Source organism: Erythrolamprus reginae, chromosome 1, assembly GCF_031021105.1.
Source record: "Erythrolamprus reginae isolate rEryReg1 chromosome 1, rEryReg1.hap1, whole genome shotgun sequence".
Taxonomy (NCBI): Eukaryota; Metazoa; Chordata; class Lepidosauria; order Squamata; family Dipsadidae; genus Erythrolamprus; species Erythrolamprus reginae.
In genome coordinates this window covers 226,446,944-226,470,212 of record NC_091950.1, presented here as the reverse complement: position 1 = coordinate 226,470,212, position 23,269 = coordinate 226,446,944, and the positions used below count along the sequence as shown (strand labels likewise).

The following is a 23,269-nucleotide window of genomic DNA, read 5'->3' as shown; positions in this document are numbered from 1 at the left end:
AAAATCTAAGAAGGAAGGTGATTGTTGTCATGTCCATAGTTCCCTCTAAGCTGAGCAGTGAGCAATCGCTCACTTAAAAATCATCATCAACTCAGAGTTTTTCAAACCTGCCCAAAAGCCGAGAGGGAAAGAGTGAGAGGGAAGGAGAGAGAGAGGAAGAGAGGAAGAGAGAGAAACAGATAGAAAAAAGAGAGGAAGGAAAAGAGAAAGAAAAAGAATGGGAGTAAGGAAGAGAGAAAGAAAATCAAAATCTAGTTTGAAACTAGCTCAACTATTTAAGTGGCATTTTGATATTGATAGAGTTGCCCTATTATGAGCTCACTGTTATAGACACACAGTACAGTATTTTATTTTGAAATTCTCTGAGGCAAAACAGGGTGGGTTTTTTATTTGTTTGTTTGTTTATTTATTTATTTAATATTTCTGTGCCGCCCAGTCCCAAAGGGACTGCCGCTCAGACACTATACTTTTCCGCCCACCCCCCCAAAAAATTAGAGGGAACACTGGTCATGTCATGACAAAATATATAGATATTGTATAAATTAACTATGCTTCAGACTAAATACAGTTCTGCTTATAATTATCTGTAGAGAAAAACATGGTAATTTAAAAGCTGTTTGCAAGATATGCCAGTCTAATAGCAGAAGATTTTTACTGCGAGAAACTTTTTTGTGCTTCAGTCTGAATTATACTGTATCTGTTCTTCTTCTCTCTTTTTAAAACACTTATTATTGAAGAATTGTACAATACTGTACTAGGAAATAATATGAATTAATCTAAGATATAAAAGAGCAGAAAAGAAAAAAATACAAACTGCAGAGAAGGAAGAAAGGAATAAAAAAAGAAAAGGATAGAAAAGGAAAAGCATGGCAGTTCAAACATTGTTATCATTTCAGGCCAGGTATCAACAAAAAGTCCATAAAGCATTAGCAGAATTTTATGAAAATAGTTCTTACTTTAACATTGATTGGCTTGATAGTCTTTCCTCCCCCGCCTGCCCTTTATCAAATTGCTAAATTGGATTGAATCTGCATTCACATGTTCTTTTTCTCATTTAAAAATTTAATCAAAGCTCTTTTGTAAATTCAATAGTAATTCCTTATCCATGTTATTTTTCTTCTCTTCATCATATTAACAATCATCTCTGGCTTTTAATCCCGTTTCTTCATTTCTCAATGTTTCCACAACACTTCTTATTTTCTACATCTTTTATTGTGAGTTCTTTTATTTAAATCTATTTCAACAAATAAGCTGGCAGGTATAGAAATTATTGCTGTCACTTTAGTTATAAGCTTTTCTCCCCATTTTTCAAAGAACCTTTGAACTGTCTCATAGGTCAGTTTTTTTATTTTATTTTATTTCTTAACATCTTTAAACAGTATGTTCTCTATTGGGATAAAATCTTACTTTGCGGGTACGTTTTTAGATTTGTTGTTTGAAGATCTCTTTTAACTCTAAAATAATTATAGATCCAAAAGTGTTTGAAAGTTTTATACAGTGTTTGAAGAACTAACAACCCCTCTTTTAAGCAATGAAACAATAGCTTTTTCCAGAAACTGGAGGACAAAATTAATATTATATTGCCACCTGGTGGGCTGATAAAGCTATTTCAAGCTAGAATACAAGTGATGGTTATAGATACTGTACAGGTAAAAAAAAATCCTTTGAACAGAAAAATAGGATACTTCTGGGCTCTTTCCTAGGTTCTTTCAAGAATTTAGACTAGAATGTATGAACATAGGAAGTATTTTATTCACTATAAGAAGATGAATACTAATAGAAATTTTATTGTGGGAATTATTTGTATACTTCTATATGATGAGGTCAATTTGAAATTGAAAAATGAGAAACTCAGTTGAAAGAAAGTAGGATTACTAAAAAACCATACATCATTTAGAAACATAAGAACTCCATCCCGGACATGTGTATTTGTCTTTTATGTTTGTTTGTTTTTATATGTCTGTTTCATTTTAAATAAAAAAAATATAATAATTTAAAAAATAAAGTGTTTCATTTAGAAAATGTGAAAGTGTAAAAGTTGCAGGATCCAAACAGGTCAGTGACCAGTACCAGAAGTTTAGTCTTCCAAGCTTTCAGACTCATGCTGGGATAGATCCTCTGGGAACTTCTTTCTATTGGAAAGTAATGTAATATTGTATTGTATTGAATATATTATTACATTACATTACATTACATTACATTACATTACATTACATTACATTACATTACATTACATTACATTACATTACCAGTATGTATATACCGTATTTTTCAGAGTATAAGACGCACCAGAGTATAAGGGGCACCTTAGTTTTGGGGGAAGAAAATAGGGGAAAGAATCTGCTTACCAGGTATTAATCTGGCTAGCGAACTTAGTCTACTCAGCTTCATCATATTATTTGATCCCCTGGTTAGGGCTTTAAAAAATCTTTACTCAGAGAGAGTAACAATGAAAGAGCTTGCAAGCCAGTAAGAGCTGGAAACATCATTAGCAGCTAGAAAGAAACATTTGGAGCAAGTAGAGCAATGAGAACAAAACCTGCAAAGACTTAGGGCTTGGAAAACATTCTTTGCAGAGAGTAACAATGAAAGAGCTTGCAAGCGGGTAAGAGCTGGGAACATCATTAGCAGCTAGTTAGAGTTGGGAAAAAAGCTACATCCAGAGTATAAGACGCACCCAAATTATCAGCCTCTTTTAGGGAGGAAAAAAGGTGTGTCTTATACTCCGAAAAATATGGTAAGATATATTGTATAATTATTCCAGATCTGATAAAGTTGCAATTTGGCCCTCTGTGTGTAATTTTTTTTAATTCTATCCTGCTATATGCTAATGGCATATTATATGTTTAATGGATAGAAGTAATTATATAGTAAGTAATGATGATTATAATAACATAATGTTAGCTTAGCATTCTCTCCTTTAAATATATGTAATAACCCCAATTCAGGAAAGCATTCTACTTTTTGTTCAGTTTTAAATCTTACATTCTAAGTCTTACATAGTATATCACATAGAAATGCACCCTTCTGTTTACAGCCTTTTCAACATTTAATTGAACGATATATATTGTGTGTGAGAGAGAGGGGGGACAGGAGAGGGAGAGAGAATGTAATATTCATATTGGAATTAAATGCTATCTGTGTGCAGTTATTTTTGATAAGCTTTTTTGTGTGTAATGTAATTCTTGGATGGTCGTAATGAAGCATTATTAAATATTAGATTTAGGATTTTTTTAAACAGCTGTATGTTGCTGTCCTTGCTTTCCATTTATCTGAGTGTCTGTATATGTATTTCATGTCTATTGTTCATGACTGTAGCAAGAATTAAGTAATATGAGGCTAAATGACAATGTACAAATAGACCACTGAAAATCGCTATGTATGCTATTGTTAAAATAAAATAGGATTCAGATGAAGAAACATACCAGAGAGAGAAATTACATGGACTCTTGACAATAAACCTGAGAGAAATGTAAGAAACAAGCTCCTAACTGTTGATGATTTACCCATTTAAAGAGCAGATAAGTCTTACTATGAAAGAATTAAGATTCTAAAAGTTAGGCTTGTACTGATAGGAATTCTGTAGGAGCTGTTCAGCCACCAGAATTACCACAAATGTTAAATCTGTTTTATGATGCAAATTAAAAATGAAAGCCTCTTTGGCGCAGTGTTTAAGGCATCATGCCAGAAACTAGAGACTGTAAATTCCAGTCCTGCCTTAGGCTCAAAGCCAGGTGGATGACTTTGGTCCACTTTCTGTAAGCCCTAGGGAGGAAGCAATGGTAAACCACTTCCAAAAATATTGCCAAGAAAATTGCAGAGACTTGTTCAGGCAGTCTCTGGAAATCAGAGACAACTGAGTAGAAGAAAAATTAAATCAGGTATAAAATGTGTAGTTTCAGGAAAATATAATTCCAAGATATTTGCACATTTAGATAATTGTTTTGTGTTAGATTTTTTTTTAAGTGGCTGATTAACAATGTAAAAATGAAACTAAACTCCAAAGTCTTTCTTAATACATTAATTTCTTCCATGGACATTTCTGTTGCTCTGTGATTGATTGATTGATTGACTGACTGGCTGACTGATTAGTTACAAACCATGAAGTTATTGCCAACTTTTAACAACCCCTAGATTTCCTCCATGATTATCTGTTTCCTAACCTGATCCTTCAGATCTTCCCATTTGCGCAAGTCAAGTTCTGCACTCATGCATGTGCCCGCTTCAGCCTGCCACTCAGCTGTGTCCGGGTGTGCTGGCCTGTCATTCATGCAACCTGGTTTCCCTCTTCCCCCGCCACCAGGCTGCCAAGTCACAAAGGTTGGGGACCATTTTTCTCTTTTATGTTTCCTATTTTGGCACATTTTTCTTGCATATTCTTGGATGTTCTGTCAATTTCAAATTGAACTTGATCACAAAAGCCACCGATCTACTCTATTTCTGCATCAGTAGTTGGAGCATAAAATTGAATGATCATCATATTAAAGCATTGTCCACCAAGTCCGGTCAATATTATTTGGTCATTGATTGTCACTGTTGCTGAACTGTTGTTGTCATTGTCTTATAATGGATGTTTAGCAATTATTGCTGGTCGCCTTTTAAATACTTTATTATTGGAGGTTTGAAAATGCCATTCTTACTGCTAAGGCTAAAGAGCCTTTATAATATTCTCTGGATTTTGTTCTGCGCAGGTGGCCTAGGTTTTCCTGGAGTGACAGGACAAAGAGGTGATCCAGGTTTTAAAGGTGAAAAGGGTGAAACTGGACTCCCGGGGGAGCCAGGATCAATAGATCATGTTGACATGGAAAACCTGAAAGGCCAAAAGGGAGCGCAAGGAGATAAAGGTCTGTCAAATCAAATAATATATGTCACTGTTTCTGTGGTATTTTGATCTTCTGCTTTAAGCCTAGACAATAATAATTTTGGCATGCCAAATAATCATGTACTTAATTTCTACTAGATATTTGCTTTAAACACCATTTGGAACTTATAAGTAAGAAAATATTATTGACAGGGATAGTGCAGACAGGTAACAGGATGCCAATCTCCCCCTTGCTCAACAAAGGAAACAAATATATCTTCCAAAGTGATGGAGGATCTCATAGTGGCCACATTGGACAGACCAACATCCAACCCCTGTCCTTGAAATGCTACTTCTTAGGATGCTGGAGGGCAACATTTAAGCTTAAAAATCAAATATTAGATTGACAAATCTATTTAATGAGGCTCCTCCATGGTTAGTTTCTTCCTTTTTAGATGTAAAAGCAATTCTTTTGCTGAGATGGAGTATCAGGAAGACTAAAAATAGCTTTCCAGATTGTAATTTTTTCAGTGTAATTTCCCAATTAACTCATTGGGGATTGTCTGAAAAGGCAGATCATCCACTCTTGTTATCAAAGAGGTTTGCTCTGCTTTAGTCAAAAGGAGGAGCTGTTTCAGACACTTTCCCAAAAATCTGAATGAGACAAATAGCAAATTTCCCTCTTCCTTCAGGACTAAAGAAATATTATAAAAATGAAACAATTTCGTCTCAAACGAAATGGAGAGGTGTGCTGTGCATTGCTCTTTGGAACATATAAGTATTGAAGGAGAAATCTGTATGCACCCTAAAATGTACTGCTTAATATTTGTTTGTTTGTTTGTTTGTTTGTTTGTTTATTTGTTTATTTATTTATTTATCAGATTTGTATGCCACCCCTCTCCGCAGACTCGGGGCGGCTCACAGCAATAATAATACAATGTAAACAAATCTAATATTTAAGTTAATTGAAAACCCCAATTTAGAAACCAATCATACATACTAGCATACCATGCATAAATTTTATAAGCCTAGGGAGAGGGAAAGTATCAATTCTCCCCATGCCTGATGACAGAGGTGGGTTTTAAGGAGCTTACGAAAGGCTAGGAGGGTGGGGGCAACTCTGATATCTGGGGGGAGTTGGTTCCAAAGGGTCGGGGCCGCCACAGAGAAAGCTCTTCCCCTGGGTCCCACCAAACAACATTGTTTAGTTGACGGGACCCAGAGAAGGCCAACTCTGTGGGACCTAATTGGTCGCTGGGATTCGTGCGGCAGAAGGCGGTCCCGGAGATATTCTGGTCTGGTGCCATGAAGGGCTTTATAGGTCATAACCTAAGTGTGCAATAGGGTTGATATTCCTGGAGGTGTCTGTAATATGGTAAATGATTTAGCTTTACTAGATAAATGGTCAAAGCAATGGAAACTGCAGTTTAATGTTTCCAAATGTAAAATAATGCACTTGGGGAAAAGGAATCCTCAATCTGAGTATTGTATTGGCAGTTCTGTGTTAGCAAATACTTCAGAAGAAAAGGATTTAGGGGTAGTGATTTCTGACAGTCTCAAAATGGGTGAACAGTGCAGTCAGGCGGTAGAGAAAGCAAGTAGGATGCTTGGCTGCATAGATAGAGGTATAACAAGCAGGAAGAGGGAGATTATGATCCCACTATATAGAGCGCTGGTGAGACCACATTTGGAATACTGTGTTCAGTTCTGGAGACCTCACCTACAAAAAGATATTGACAAAATTGAACGGGTCCAAAGACGGGCTACAAGAATGGTGGAAGGTCTTAAGCATAAAATGTATCAGGAAAGACTCAATGAACTCAATCTGTATAGTCTGGAGGACAGAAGGAAAAGGGGGGACATGATCAAAACATTTAAATATATTAAAGGGTTAAATAAGGTCCAGGAGGGAAGTGTTTTTAATAGGAAAGTGAACACAAGAACAAGGGGACACAATCTGAAGTTAGTTGGGGGAAAGATCAAAAGCAACATGAGAAAATATTATTTTACTGAAAGAGTAGTAGATCCTTGGAACAAACTTCCAGCAGACATGGTTGGTAAATCCACAGTAACTGAATTTAAACATGCCTGGGATAAACATATATCCATCCTAAGATAAAATAGAGAAAATAGTATAAGGGAAGACTAGATGGACCATGAGGTCTTTTTCTGCCGTCAGACTTCTATGTTTCTATGTTTCTATAACCAACACTTTGAATTGTGACCAGAAACTGATCGGCAACCAATGCAGACTGCGGCGTGTTGGTGTGACATGGGAGTATTTAGGAAAGCCCATGATAGCTCTCGCAGCTGCATTCTGCATGATCTGAAGTTTCCGAACACTTTTCAAAGGTAGCCCCATGTAGAGAGCATTACAGTAATCGAGCCTCAAGGTGATGAGGGCATGAGTGACTGTGAGCAGTGACTCCCAGTCCAAATAGGGCCGCAACTGGTGCACCAGGCGAACCTGGGCAAACGCCCCCCTCGCCACAGCTGAAAGATGTTTCTCTAATGTGAGCTGTGGATTATAGTATTATCACACCAAAGAAACTTGTGTCACTGTTTGAATATTAATGGCTAAACTTAAGGTCCTCTAAGCCAGGGCTGTCAAACTCGCAACCTGCGGGCCAGGTGCGTCATGTGCTGGCCATGCCCACGCCTGATTAACGAAAGGGGGGAAAAGTCCCAATATGTCACATGACGACACCTTGACAACACATGTTTGACACCCCTGCTCTAGGCTATCGAAGAACAGATTAATTTTAATGTCATTCACTCATGCAAGAATTATGGTCAGTGCCCTACATTTTAGGAGGTGGTTTCAGATGATCTAGTTAGATTGCTGCTCTCCAAGATCCATCCTATCTTGGAATGGAATGACCTGGGGTTTAGCTGAGTTGCTAGAGGCCTCTCTTTGACTTGTAAAACAGTATTGTTTATGCAACCTCACACAGTGATTAAGCCTCAGAGAAGAAAACCATTTTGTTGGCATGCAGAATAATTAATTAGTTTACTTATGTTATTGAACCAAGGCAATTTTCATTGCAATTTTAGCCTCTGAAGTGTGAGGCAAAGTACAAGTACACTTCTTTTCTGCTTGTCCTTGCTAGCTGTTTAAACGAACTGGGCTTTTGAATATGACTTTACTTGTGGCCAGGATTATTAGTGAAATTCAGGCTTGAGGTTGGGTTAGTTAAAGCTAAATATTTTCAGTATATTTATGTATATTCAAAAGTACTCTTTGATTTTGTGTTGGGGTAAAAATACTATGTTTATATCTATTTGGTATTGGGGTGCAGTAGAAGCACTGCTTCTGTCAACTAATCTTTGTGATATAATCAGAATTATATAATGCAGAACTTCAAGCATGGTCAAGAGAGAATCTTGACCATAAATCAACGTGTTTGATTTTTAGGAGCAAAAGGGCTAATAGGAGAAAAAGGAACTCCAGGAATTTCTGGCAGCCCAGGAATGCCAGGCAAGGATGGAGATCCTGGTTTACCAGGCCAACCAGGTATGATTAAACATCTGGGTTTATTTTTCTTCAGAATTCTTTTCAATAGAAGTTTAGAACTATAATTTTACTTTTCATAGCATCCCTATGTAATTACACAATCTAATAAATCCCTTCAATTATGTCTCTATAACAAAGTAAGGTTAAATGAACCCAATTTTCTTTTTTAATTTAGGATCAAAAGGAGATTCAGGCACTCCAGGATTTCCGGGTGAACCAGGATTTCCTGGAGAAAAGGGATCAATGGGCGAAATGGGTTTACCAGGTACTACCCATCCATCACTCCAGATATTCAGTTTAAATTTGTTTTAAGGGGGGAAAAGACCACTTAAAATGTGTCTTTCAGGGCTATCTGGAGAAAAAGGGTTTCCAGGCCTTCCAGGTGAAGCAGGTCAATCAGGATTTCCTGGAGTTAAAGGTGAAAAAGGAACTAAAGGAGATTCCGGACTTCCAGGAATTGGCTTCCCTGGAGTCCCTGGTGAGAAGGTATCCATAATCCTTCATAATATGTGTTAATGTCATAAATAGCATTTAGATTACTGTGCTAATATACTGTATCTCTAATTTCAAGAGATAACTATTTAGTTTAGTTTAGTTTAGCTTAGCTTAGCTTAGCTTAGCTTAGCTTAGTTTAGCTTAGTTTAGCTTAGCTTAGTTTAGCGTAGCGTAGCTTAGCTTAGTTTAGTTTAGCGTAGCGTAGTTTAGCTTAACTTATCTTAGCTTAAGTTAGCTTAGTTTAGCTTAGCTTAGCATAGCTTAGCATAGCGTAGCTTATCTTATCTTAGTTTAGCTTAGTTTAGTTTGGCTTACCTTAGCTTAGTTTAGTTTAGCATAGCGTAGCTTAGCCGTAGCTTAGCTTAGCTTAGTTTAGCTTAGCTTAGCTTAGTTTAGCTTAGTTTAGCTTAGCTTAGTTTAGCTTAGTTTAGCTTAGTTTAGCTTAGCTTAGTTTAGCTTAGCTTAGCTTAGCTTAGCTTAGTTTAGCTTAGTTTAGCTTAGCTTAGTTTAGCTTAGTTTAGCTTAGCTTAGCTTAGCTTAGCTTAGCTTAGTTTAGCTTAGCTTAGCTTAGTTTAGTCATTTGTTTGTTTGGGTTTCTATAATTAAAACAATATGAAAGGCAGGAGAAAAATTTATATAAGCAATATAAGAAATTGATTTTTCTAAAGTCAGAAAAATGGAGCAGCAGCTTTTCCCTGAATTGTTTGATGACACTAAAAGTGAAAGCATAGGACCATGATGGCAAACCCATGGCACGCATGCCACACGGAGCCATATCAGAGGGTACATGAGACTTTGCCCTGTTTCAGCTCCAGCACGCATGTATGTGCTGGCCAGCTGATATTCGGCCTTAGGAAAGGCCATTTTGCCCTCCGGATGCTTCAGGAAAGCTTCCCTGAGGCCCTGGAGGCAAAAGAAATTCCCCCAATGGACAAACCGGAAGTTCAGAAAAAGGCATTGTGGTTTGCTGTTCTGTTGTTTTCTGCACTCTGGAGGGTTCAAGGAAGCTTCCTGAAGCCTCGGAGTGCAAAAAACAGCACAATGGGCAACCCAGAAATGTGTTTTCCAAACTTCTGATTTGCCCATTGGGGGAATTTTTTCACCTAGCAGGCTTCAGAAAGGCCTGTGCACATGCGCGGGGGGGGGCAGCGTGGGATGGATGCGCATGCATGGGGTGGAGGGAAGGAGCGTAGACACATGCACGCATAATAGCACACACCCACGCATACCCCTTTTGGCACCTGAACCAAAAAAGTTTCACCATCACTGGTCTAGGAGTTCCTGCATGCAAAGTATGTGCATTTCTGAGGATCCACTGTACCTCTTCTTCCTTAGCATAATAAGCTCTCGTTTCTTCTGTGGTCAGAAAGTAAAACAATAGACAGACAACTTGAGCGTAGATACCACAGGAAAATAGCTAACAAGTTATTTTGAAGTGGGAAAATATGTATTAAAATTTATTCAGAAGAGTTTTGTGGAGCCTGCTGTGAGGTGGGAGGGAGCCATTTTTTTCCCATTGCAACAATGCATGCATTCGTTCCAGATTGATTTCATCACTAGAATGGTATAAGCATTCAAAGCACAACTGAGTCAGGATGCCTTTGGCTAAGTTATAGTTGTTGTAGTCTGGAATATAGACTAGGAATATGCAGTACAGTAGTGATAATCTATTTCAGCTCATCTTGATGCAGGAGCCATTATAACATATTTGACAATCATTTACCAATTTATCAGATTATAGGTGAACTGTCCACGTGGTCTTCTGTGTGACAACTCTTTACATGGTGGAAGACATCTATAATACCTCCCTTCAGTCTCTTTTGGAGGCTAAATATATCAAAGTCCTTTAAGATGTGGATGAGGTTCCTTGAAAGGGTTTAGCTGATCACACAAATACTTGATGTATTTGTGAGAGCCAGCAGAGAAGAATTAACTGGGACAATCCAAGTAACTTCAATCTATTAGTTCCCACCTAGCATAACCTCCATCAACTCAGGCATCTATTCTCAATAAGAAATGCTCCTTTGAGAACAAGATTTAGCAAAGATCATATCTGGTAAATTCCAGAAATATCTGTTTCTAGCTATTATCTTAATGTATTAAAATTGGCAGTGTCAAAGAACAATATGCATACCGTTTTACATGTTTATAGGTGAGTTGCCTTTATGCATACACATTACACAATTCTCTGCTCATCTTAGGGATAAATAGCATACAGTGAATATTTAGGTTGTGTGCCAATCCTTTGGAACATCCACCTTGGATGGTTGAAGGTTGTATATTATAACAAATTTTAACTGTAAAAATAACTTCAGGGTAATGTCTGGGAAAAAATACTTGGTATTGGAAAAGAACTAAGCATCTCTTATGAAAAGTAAGCTAAATGTATTATTATTTTTCTTCTTCTTCTGTCCACAGGGTGATCAAGGATGGCCGGGCAGTTCAGGCTTACATGGAGACAAAGGTGAAAAGGGTATTCCAGGTATTTCAGGCATCCCTGGATTCCCAGGCATCAAAGGACAGCCTGGCCTTCCAGGTTCTCCAGGTGGGTGACCCAAAGGGTCCTGTATTATTTTCTGCCAGTTGTTTAGGCTATAAATTAAACAGGTGTGCTTTACTTTTTTAAAAAAAATAGGTGCTCTAGGACTGCCAGGTGAAAAGGGACAGAAAGGAACCCCAGGCCCGAGTGGTTTTCCAGGCTTAAAGGGACAACCAGGTAAAAGACTTTGGACAATGCTTCATCTCTGAATGGAAGGTCAGGTTTTCTCCTTGATATTTATGTCTCATGTACTTGAAGCCATCTTAGCTCAAGCTAGTCAACTACCCAGTTGGCGAATTCAGAAAAAGAAACTCCTGGGAAATTATTTTACCAAGAGTATAAACTTTACTGAATAAGTTCCCACTGGCGCAGAAGAAGCCGACCAGTTCTGGCTTCTTGCACAAAAGCTTCTTTCTTCATGGGCTGCCCACAGTCCATTACATCCACCAATCACTTCCATTCATTTTGTTATGAGAACCAACCAGCCATGCTGTGACATCTGCTCTGGGTGTCATTGAAAGTGTGGAGCAATGTCTCATGGGAACCAAGGATGCTTGGATTCCATTCCCCTCATGCACCATCACCATTCTTTGTCAAGCTGCGAGCAAAGCAGAATATAGGTGAAAGTTCGAGTCAATATTGATATTGGTGAAAGCTGATTTAAGGGCTACAGATACAGGTTAAGATAGCAATCAGATCCTAACTGATAAGGTGTCCTCTGCTTTTGTGATATGTGAAATAAGATATGGTATACTCTAGTTTCAGCTTGAGTTTTTTTCTAGAAAAAAATTGCATTTATCCTAGGCTAGAAATTCACAACTGTTTTTTTAAGTCCAAGGACTGTACTTTGAATACATTATATTACAATGCAATACATATTCAACAACATTAAAGAATAATACTCAAATAAGTGGAGAAGCTCTGAAGCAAAAATGGCTGATTAATCAAAATTAAATGTAATTAATTAAATACAATTAATATGATTATCAACCATGTGTTTTTATAAAAACAGTTGAAAATGATTCATTAATATTTGGAGATAGCTTTATAAGAACTTTGGCTTTGGAGGGGGTGGTGCATGCAGGCTTCCCTTTCAGGTACAAATGCACTTATTTATTTTATAAATTGAACTTAAATCACATGGAGAGATATATCCAAGTCATTCGGAATCATATTGATTATTCTTTAGATCTTCTTCCATTTATCTGTTAACCAAATTAGGAACTTTTCATCATAATAAAAATGAGTGATTATTGTTCCTCAATTCAATCAGTGTTTTTGGTATTAGAGCAAAACTCTACAGCACTTATGCACTAATGTAAGTGTCAGAGCCTTGTGACATATTGCATCACTGATTACTTTAATTTACTTTACAAATTAAAAGTAAAGTAAAAATCAGTTCAAACATTGTAAATGATGAAAGCCTAGCTTGCTGTCATTTAAAACATTACAAACTTCAGGATAGGTGCTCCTGCTTAAGATCCCATGAGAGCTTTGTGCTTTAGTGAATACAGTTACTATTCATTGTATTTATTCTGTTTGGAAGTGTTGTCATATTTCAACTCTTTGGTGGAAATCGGAAAGCATTTACCTTATAAACAGCAACACATAATTTGGGGGCAACCGGGAAATCACTGCTGTGATTCCTTGGAGTCTCACCCCAACTTCTCTCTGAACTTGGGAGAATTACATTGTAGCTTGGTTTGGTTTATTAGATTTACAGACCGCCCTTCTTCTCGGGACTCAGGGCGGCTTACAAGAATAAAATAGAAACAATTACAATAAATAGAATTTAAAACATTACAAATAACTAAAAAACCCACAACAGAACAATCAATCATCCTTCTTTCATGCAATGACCAAAACAACCTCCCGAAGGCAAGGAGAGTTGAGGTGGTGCAAATCTCCAGGGGGAGTTGGTTCCAGAGGTTCGGGGCCGCAACAGAAAAGGCCCCCCCACATGGACCAGCCAGTCAACATTGTTTGGCCAATGGGGCCCGGAAGAGGCGGACTAATCTAACCGGTCACTGGGATGTATGAGGCAGAAAGCAGTCCTGTAAATAATCTGGTCCAATACCATATAAGGCTTTCTAGGTAATAACCAACCAGTAAACAAAAACTCTTCCTAGCTCATTTTTGGTTTGTGTGTCAAAAAGAGAGGTTGCGGGGGGGGGGGGGGTCGTGTACATGCGTACCCACATCCATAATTCCATACCCCCTGAGCATGCATGGATGACAAATCCATCCCCTGCTCCTGGTATGTGATGGCCGTTTTTCACTCACCCCAAACTTCAGAGCCTTTCTTGAAGCCTGGGGGCAGCAAACAGCCTTTCTCCCTCCCCCAGAGGCCCCCAGGAGGCCAGAAATGTCCCATTTGCCAAATTCCAGTTGAACCGGAAGTTCTGTTTGTTTGGTTTTTGCTCCCTCAGATTTCAGAGCCTTTCTAGGATCCTGTGGAGGGTGAAAATAGTCTTCTCCCACCCCCCTGGAGGCCTTCCGGAGGCCAGAAATGGCCCATTTGCCAACTTCTTCACTTGAGTTCACATATGCCACTTGTTCGCCATCACAGTTCTAGCACTTCGGTGACCGGTCAGTCAGCCAACTGAAAGGAATGAAACAAACGTTACCAAGAGCTCTGTCTCTCCCTCACTCTCTGACACACATAGTGTAGAGAGCCACAGAGATATTTTGGAGAAACGATACAGAGACAGTTACAAAACAAAAGCATGCTATTAGTCCAAAAAACAGAGAGCAGATCAAGAAGCTCAGACTGCCTCCACTAGCTCTCAGGGAAGTAAGAAGGAAAGAAGTGAACCTTTTGATGTTTAGATATGTAGCCTGCCACAATAAAATACAGTTCCAGTCAGATTAGTGGAATCAGTTGCCTGAGCTGGCCCCCACACAAAAATAAAAACACATTAACTGTTAGTGCTGAAACACACTGATAGTAAACATAGAAGAAAGCTTCTCCAAATGCATAAATGACATATTTGTTCGTTTCTCAGCATGATGAATCCTATATTCCTACATTGCAGGTGACACTGGAGCACAGGGTCCACATGGAACTTCTGGAGGAAAAGGTGAGCCTGGTTATGATGGAATTCCAGGCCCTCCCGGTTCAAAAGGTGATTCAGGTAAGACTTTTTAAAATCTCCTTGGTTTTCTGATATTAAATATATGTGTTATGTCAGATGTCTAAATAATTTTGCTGTTTGAAATGTTTTATACTATAAGAAAATGAATGATACATGAGCAAATTGATGGAAATTTTCCTAGAAAACCACTGCTGCCAATGATGATTAGTAATAGAATAGAATAGAATTTTATTGGCCAAGTGTGATTGGACACACAAGGAATTTGTCTTGGTGCATATGCTCTCAACGTACATAAAATAAAATATACATTTGTCAAGAATCATATGAAGAAGCAATATTAATAAAAATCTTAGGATATAAGCAACAAGTTACAGTCATACAGAACACTTATTCTCCTGATCCCTCTGAATGTCATTCATTCAGCCTAATATTTTGACAGAATATGCTACTATAAATTGCTTTGCACTTTCCTTCTCTACCTTCCCTTCACCTCCCCATCCTTCCTCTATACATTTTTCTTAAGAAGAGTGCAAGATCCAAAGGGGTAGAAAATGTTTGTCTGTCTGTCTATCCAATTTAACTGCCATATTGTGGAAAGAAGAGAACGTTTACAAATATAAATGTTCTACAGGATAAGGAAAAGTTTAGAGTAACTGCGTAATTCTATTCTATCACCTGATTGGACTATTTAAGGAACATACTATATGTTTCCCAATTTCTTAGTTCCTGTGTTCATCTTTATAGGTCTTCCAGGTAGAGGATTGCCTGGAATTTCAGGTGCAAAAGGAGAAAGAGGTAAGTTATTAAAGAATCAAATGTAAAGAATCTTCAGAGTCCCTCTACTTTTTTCATTTTTCTTTGCCATTAGTGACATGTAAGATGTTCTGAACATCTTGGAATCTTTGCTCAAAATAAAGCACAGCATGTGTGTTTGAGTTGTATTTTGAGCTTCACACAAATTCTATGAATTTTTTTCCATGCTCAGAACAAAGCTTGGCTGCATTAGAATGTTTCCTGTGCTATGACTAGACTTTCATAATGTACTGTTCTACCCCCATTCACAGCAGAAGGGATCAATCATTGTCTGAATAAGAGGAAACTTCTACTGCTATGGTTGCTGGACTTTGTTTTGCTGGTGGGCCAATGTTGGGTTGCTAGCGGTTCAGACTGATTCAAACCAATGGTGGAAATTTGGCCACAGTTGCCAAACCACTTCTCTGCATGCACAGAGGGTCAGTATTTCCTATGCGATGGGTGCACTTTTGAATCGGTAGGGAAGGTAAAAGAAACCCATCCCTGTGGTGGGCATCTAGCAATCCCCACCTCCCCACCCCCCCCACCCCCCAATTCCCATTTTTGGCTTTTTATTTTGCTGTTGTTTTAACTTTAAAGCAGTATGATGTTCCTGATTAGATGAAAAAGAGATTCTCTCTCTCTTTATAGAATTCACACATATTTATAGCTTTAAAAAGGCATTCTGCCCAGAACCACCATCATCCCTCCATTTAAATGTAAATTTAGGGAAACATAGTTCTTCTAACCGATGACAATTTGTTAATTGTTAACAAAATAAGAACAGAATAGAATTTTATTGGCCAAGTGTGATTGGACACACAAGGAATTTGTCTTGGTGCATATGCTCTCAGCGTACATAAAAGAAAAAGATACATTTGTTACGGTGCGGAGAAGAAAGAAGTATGAGAGAAAACACCAGCCTCATCAATCAGAAAAAGAAGATGGAGGTGGACCTGACGTAGCTTCAATCAGAAGTGGAAGAAGCTGTGCAGGAGTGCAGAAACGCAGAGGAGAAGGCCAAGAAAGCCATTACAGATGCGGCCATGATGGCGGAAGAGCTGAAGAAGGAGCAGGACACCTGCGCCCACCTGGAGAGGATGAAGAAGAACATGGAGCAGACCATCAAGGACCTCCAGCTGCGCCTGGATGAGGCAGAGCAGCTGGCCCTCAAGGGTGGCAAGAAGCAGCTCCAGAAGCTCGAGGCCCGAGTGCGAGAGCTGGAGAACGAGCTGGAAGCGGAGCAGAAACGCAACATGGAGAACGTCAAAGGGATGCGCAAGTGCGAGAGACTAATATTAAGATCTGATTTTATACTATTAATTATTAATTTTTATGAATCTTTTCTACCTTCTATTTTATACTTATTTATTGTGACATATTTTAACTATTATTAATTTAATTCTTTTTTAATATTATTGGGGGGTCTTTTAATTAATGGATGATTGCGGTGGATATAATCTTGTGCATGGAGTGAATGATTGGTATGAGTGTGATGGTTGGGGTGGGTGGGAGTATGGTATGAATGAGATAATTGGAAATAGTATGAATGACGGATTTGGCCCACCTGACGCCGTAGAGGTGGGAGGAGCGGGGGTGCTAATCTCTGGGGTGATAGAGGGTCAGAATATCCCGCTGTTGCTGGGGAGAGGCAGATATGGCGGAGGCCACAGAGTTAGCCGTTCCAGGGGAACGAGGGATCGTTGCTTAATAACGATCCCTTGTTCTGGCTCTGTGAGCTCAACCTTGGGTACTGGTGATGAGTGTAATTCTGGCCCTGGGCTCAGGTTGCTGCTGCTTAATGCCAGGTCGGTGGTAAATAAAGCTCTCCTCATCCGGGATTTAATCCTGGATGAGGAGGCCGACCTGGCGTGTATTACTGAAACCTGGCTGGGCCCAGAGGGAGGAGTTCCTCTCTCTGAAATTTGCCCAGCTGGGTTTCAAATATGGCATCAACCTCGACCCCAGGGAAGGGGGGGAGGAGTGGCTATTATAGCCAGGGAGAGCCTTTGCCTATGTAGACTCATTGCTCCAGAGATTGCGGGTTGCGAGTCTCTCTTGATGAAGTTGGACTTAGGGGTTCAGGTGGGCTTATTTCTCACGTACCTGCCTCCCAGCTGTGTGTCAAAAGCCCTGCCTGTGCTGCTCGAGGAGGTAGCCGGGTTGGCAGTGGAGTTCCCCGGACTTATTGTCCTGGGGGACTTCAACCTACCGTCACTCGGCGAAGCCTCTGGGCTGGCACAGGAGTTCATGGCCACCATGACAGCCATGGACCTGACTCAAGTAATACAGGCTCCGACTCACGAGGAAGGGCATGCACCCGACATGGTATTCCTCTCTGAGCAATTGAGTAATGGTCTGAGATTAAGGGGCTTATAAGTACAGTGGTACCTCGAGATACGAGTTTAATTCGTTCCGGACCTGGGCTCTTAAGTCGAGCAGCTCTTATCTCGAACGACTTTTCCCCATAGGAATTAATGTAAATAATTTTAATTGGTTCCAGCCCTCAAAAAACTCACCAAGTTAGTCTAAATTATGCAGAAAGACATGTTTTTAATGAAGAAATGTACATGTACATATAAATGAATAATGAAGTTTCTTTCACTTAACTTGTAAACTTTCTTAAACTTTTAAATTTACATATGTTCAACTTCTCTGCCACCCAATCCTGTAGGACAGAGGTCCCCAACCCTTTTTGCACCAGGGACCGGCTTTAAGCGATCAAGAGAGGAATGGGTGAATGAATGGACGGAGGGTGGGAAGGAAGGAAGGAAAGAGGGAAGGGACAGGAACAGAGGAAGGAAGCAAGGAAACTTATGAAAGGGGAGAGTAAGAGAGGAATGAGTGAAGGGAGGGAGGGAGGGAAGAAGGTGGGAAGGAGAAAGAAAAGAAGAAATAGAGGAAGGGAAGGTAAAAGAGAGAAAGAAAAAGAGCAAGAAAGAAAGAAAGAAAGAAAGGGGGAAGGGACAGGAACAGAGGAAGGAAGCAAGGAAACTTATGAAAGGGGAGAGTAAGAGAGGAATGAGTGAAGGGAGGGAGGGAGGGAAGAAGGTGGGAAGGAGAAAGAAAAGAAGAAATAGAGGAAGGGAAGGTAAAAGAGAGAAAGAAAAAGAGCAAGAAAGAAAGAAAGCAAGAAAGAAAGAAAGGGGGAAGGGACAGGAACAGAGGAAGGAAGCAAGGAAACTTATGAAAGGGGAGAGTAAGAGAGGAATGAGTGAAGGGAGGGAGGGAAGAAGGTGGGAAGGAGAAAGAAAAGAAGAAATAGAGGAAGGGAAGGTAAAAGAGAGAAAGAAAAAGAGCAAGAAAGAAAGAAAGAAAGAAAGGGGGAAGGGACAGGAACAGAGGAAGGAAGCAAGGAAACTTATGAAAGGGGAGAGTAAGAGAGGAATGAGTGAAGGGAGGGAGGGAGGGAAGAAGGTGGGAAGGAGAAAGAAAAGAAGAAATAGAAGGGAAGGTAAAAGAGAGAAAGAAAAAGAGCAAGAAAGAAAGCTGCAAGCACCCCCCCGAGCCCCCCAGGCCGGCTGCAACCTTTTAAAACACGCGGGCCGCTTCGCAGCTGTCTCCTGAAGCCGAACGCGGAAGTTAGCGTTTGGCTTCAGGAGACAGCTCCTTGGCGCTTGTATCTCGAATTTGGGCTTGTAAGTAGAACAAAAATATCTCTCCCGTCCCAGCTCTTATCTCGAGTTGCTCTTAAGTAGAGCAGCTCTTATGTCGGGGTTCCACTGTATTGCCTTTGTCATGGTCAGACCATTTTCTACTACGGCTTGACTTCCTGTCTCCAATCCTTCCCCGCAGGGAGGCGGAACCAATTAAGATGTTCCGCCCCAGACACCTGATGGACCCAGAGGGCTTTCAGACGGTCCTTGTGGTCATTCCAGATGCACTCGTCCACAGTTCGGCGGAGTCTCTTGCGGAAGCCTGGAACAAGGCTGCAGCGGAGGCTCTCGATCGGATTGCGCCTTTGCGACCTCTCCGTGGCACTAGACCCCATAGAGCTCCATGGTTCAACGAGGAGCTCCGGGAGTTGAAACGCCAGAAGAGACGTCTAGAGAAGCGATGGAGGAAGAGTAAGTCTGAATCTGATCGAACACTTGTAAGAGCTTTTATTAAGACTTACAAAGTGGTGCTCAAGGCGGCAAGATGCGCGTATCATGCCGCCCTGATTGCATCAGCGGAATCCCGCCCGGCCGCTCTGTTTAGGGTGACCCGCTCCCTTCTTAACCAGGGGGGAGTTGGGGAGCCCTTACAGAGTAGTGCCGAGGATTTTAACACATTTTTCGCTGCTAAAATCGCTCAGATCCGGGCGGACCTCAACTCCAATTGGAAAACAGAGTCGGCTGACAACGAGTCAGTCAAGGTGACTGGGGCCCATACTTGTCCACCTATCTGGGAAGAGTTTGATCTGGTGACACCTGATGAAATGGACAAGGCCATTGGAGCTGTGAGTTCCGCCACCTGTTTACTGGATCCGTGTCCCTCCTGGCTGGTTTCGGCCAGCAGGGAGGTGACATGGAGCTGGGTCCAGGAGATTGTCAACGCTTCCTTGGGGAGGGGATCCTTTCCATCATCCTATAAAGAGGTGCTCGTGCGCCCCCTCCTCAAGAAGCCTTCCCTGGACCCAGACGTACTCAATAACTATCGTCCAGTCTCCAACCTTCCCTTTATGGGGAAGGTTGTCGAGAAGGTGGTGGCACTCCAGCTCCAACGGTCCTTGGAAGAAGCCGATTATCTAGGTCCCAAGCAGTCCGGTTTCAGGCCCGGTTACAGCACGGAAACTGCTTTGGTCACGTTGATGGATGATCTCTGGCGGGCCCAGGACAGGGGTTTATCCTCTGTCCTGGTGCTTCTTGACCTCTCAGCGGCTTTCGATACCATCGACCATGGTATCCTTCTGCACCGGCTGGAGGGGTTGGGGGTGGGAGGCACTGTTCTCCAGTGGTTCTCCTCCTACCTCTCCGGTCGGTCGCAGTCGATGTTAGTGGGGGGCCAGAGGTCGACCCCGAGGTCTCTCCCTTATGGGGTGCCTCAGGGGTCAGTCCTCTCCCCCCTGCTATTTAATATCTACATGAAACCGCTGGGTGAGATCATTCAAGGGCATGGGGTGAGGTATCATCAGTACGCTGATGATACCCAGCTTTACATCTCCACCCCATGTCCAGTCAACGAAGCAGTGGAAGTGATGTGACGGTGTCTGGAGGCTGTTGGGGCCTGGATGGGTGTCAACAGACTCAAACTCAACCCGGATAAGACGGAGTGGCTGTGGGTTTTGCCTCCCAAGGACAATTCCACCTGTCCTTCCATTACCCTGGGGGGGGATTATTGACCCCCTCGGAGAGGGTCCGCAACTTGGGTGTCCTCCTCGATCCACAGCTCACATTAGAGAACCATCTTTCATCTGTGGCGAGGGGGGTGTTTGCCCAGGTTCGCCTGGTGCACCAGTTGCGGCCCTATTTGGACCGGGACTCACTGCTCACAGTCACTCATGCCCTCATCACCTCCAGGTTCGACTACTGTAATGCTCTCTACATGGGGCTACCTTTGAAAAGTGTTCGGAAACTCCAGATCGTGCAGAATGCAGCTGCGAGAGCAGTCATGGGCTTACCTAGTTATGCCCATGTTTCACCAACACTCCGCAGTCTGCATTGGTTGCTGATCAATTTCCGGTCACAATTCAAAGTGTTGGTTATGACCTTTAAAGCCCTTCATGGCACTGGACCAGAATATCTCCGAGACCGCCTGCTGCCGCACGAATCCCAGCGACCGATTAGGTCCCACAGAGTGGGCCTTCTCCGGGTCCCGTCAACTAAACAATGTCGGTTGGCGGGCCCCAGGCGAAGAGCCTTCTCTGTGGCGGCCCCGGCCCTCTGGAACCAACTCCCCCCGGAGATTAGAACTGCCCCTACTCTTCTTGCCTTCCGTAAGCTCCTTAAGACCCACCTTTGTCATCAGGCATGGGGGAACTGAGACATCTCCCCCGGGCATATACAATTTATGAATGGTATGTCTGGATGTATGTTTGTTTAGAAAATGGGGTTTTTAAAATATTTTTAAACAGTAATTTAGATTTGTTGTAAATTGTTTTTCACTTTGTTGTGAGCCGCCCCGAGTCTGTGGAGAGGGGCGGCATACAAATCTAAATAATAAATAAATTAAATAAATTTGTCAAGAATCATGTGGTACAACACTTAATGATTGTCATAGGGGTCAAATAAGCAATGAAGAAACAATCAATATTAATAAAAATCTTAGGGCACAAGCAACAAGTTACAGTCATACTGTCCTAAGTGGGAGGAAAAGGATGATAGGAATGATGAGAAAAACTAGTAGAATAGAAGTGCAGATTTAATTAAAAGTCTGACAGTGTTGAGGGAATTATTTGTTTAGTAGAGTGATGGCATTCGGGGGGAAAACTGTTCTTGTGTCTAGTTGTCTTGGTATGCAGAGCTCTGTAGCGACGTTTTGAGGGTAGGAGTTGAAACAGTTTTTGTCCAGGATGCGAGGGGTCAGTAAATATTTTCCCCGCCCTCTTTTTGACTCGTGCAGTATACAGGTCCTCAATGGAAGGCAGGTTGGCAGCAATTGTTTTTTCTGCAGTTCTGATTATTCTCTGAAGTCTGTGTCGGTCTCGTTGGGTTGCAGCACCAAACCAGACAGTTATAGAGGTGCAGATGACAGACTCAATGATTCCTCTGTAGAACTGTATCAGCAGCTCCTTGGGCAGTTTGAGCTTCCTGAGGTGGTGCAGAAAGAACATTCTTTGTTGTGCTTTTTTGATGATGTTTTTGATGTTAGGTGACCATTTTAGGTCTTGAGATATGATAGAACCTAGAAATTTGAAGGTCTCTACTCTTGATACTGTGTTGTCTAGTATTGTGAGAGGTGAAAGGGTGGAAGGGTTTCTCCTAAAGTCTACCACCATTTCTACGGTTTTGAGTGTGTTCAGTTCTAGATTGTTCTATTGTCAACAGTAGATTATTACTAGTGAAGGGCTACCAAAATTTTTACTACCACACTGTGGGCATGGCTTATTCAGGAAGCTCTGCATTTTCTTTCAACATCTTTCAGTGCAAATTGGGTGCTCTGGTGTAGAGTTCCATTTTCACTACCCCACTATGTGTCTCCCCCCACCCCGTCCAGGCAGTAGCCCACCCCTGACTACTACAGTTAACACCATTGAGCTGTTTTTAGGGGCCTAGATAGTTTTTTCTTTGTAACCAAAACTCAACTTTATGGCATTAAAGCAAACTTTATGGCTTACTGTCTTACTGGAAGGCAAAGTCATGAAACTTCATCTCACTTACTTTGGCTATGACGTGGAGAATTCACTAGCAAAAGCAATTATTTCCCTCCTGTTTATAATATTTTATTAAATTATAGAATAATTATATTTTGAAGAGTTCATGGTAAAAGAAAACCAGGCTGCCAAAGAACACGGCTGGACACCAGCCAGACCATAGAAAAACTGGAAAAGGTGTAATGCAAGATTGAAAGACATGGAGAGAATAACCAAGAATCGGACATGACTAAATGGATGACATCCTCATCATCCTCATCATCTTGGTAGAAAGACATCAAGTTTTTAAAAAAATGAATGATAGGAAGATAAATCCTCCACATCTTTGTCTTCTTTTTCTAAAGTAAATTCCCAGATTCTCTATTTATCTTGTAGAGTTTTTCCTTAGGAAAAACCATGCCAGCCAGCAATCGTAAGTTGTAGTTCTCTCTTTAGCTGCACCATTATTTTTTATATATTCTAAGTAGGGCTTAGGCCAGAATCAGTTCAGCTTTTAACAGAGTCTAAAGTTTAAATCAGACATTAACCTGCTCTTCCTTCCATCCTCCCACACCCCTGGTTCCTTGAAGTTTTAGTAGGGCAAGCTGTGGTCACTTTTGAACCCTATGAAATTATAATAATACAATACTTTGTTAGTCACTTGACTAAGTATGTGGATATTCTTCTTAGGGATCAACTTGGGTATTCAGTGTTATTGAACTCAGAATACCTCACCTAACCACAGAGTGGGTTGTTTTCA

At 40.8% G+C, this 23,269-nt stretch overlaps 2 protein-coding genes across 3 annotated transcripts in view; both read left to right on the top strand.

Annotated features, from left to right (window-relative positions):
* COL4A1 (collagen type IV alpha 1 chain) overlaps window positions 1-23,269 on the top strand; it is a 174,252-nt gene that overhangs the window by 127,814 nt on the left and 23,169 nt on the right. For both annotated transcript variants that reach the window (XM_070732374.1, XM_070732375.1), the window contains 8 exons: window positions 4,692-4,844; window positions 8,217-8,315; window positions 8,491-8,580; window positions 8,662-8,801; window positions 11,229-11,355; window positions 11,446-11,526; window positions 14,385-14,483; window positions 15,189-15,239. In XM_070732374.1, the coding sequence (XP_070588475.1) occupies window positions 4,692-4,844; window positions 8,217-8,315; window positions 8,491-8,580; window positions 8,662-8,801; window positions 11,229-11,355; window positions 11,446-11,526; window positions 14,385-14,483; window positions 15,189-15,239 (840 nt within the window). The remainder of the gene's footprint in view (window positions 1-4,691; window positions 4,845-8,216; window positions 8,316-8,490; window positions 8,581-8,661; window positions 8,802-11,228; window positions 11,356-11,445; window positions 11,527-14,384; window positions 14,484-15,188; window positions 15,240-23,269) is intronic.
* On the top strand, window positions 16,142-23,248 carry LOC139157968 (myosin-7-like). Its single transcript, XM_070735264.1, is given in 2 exon segments — window positions 16,142-16,518; window positions 23,200-23,248. Coding segments are annotated over 2 exon segments (426 nt in total).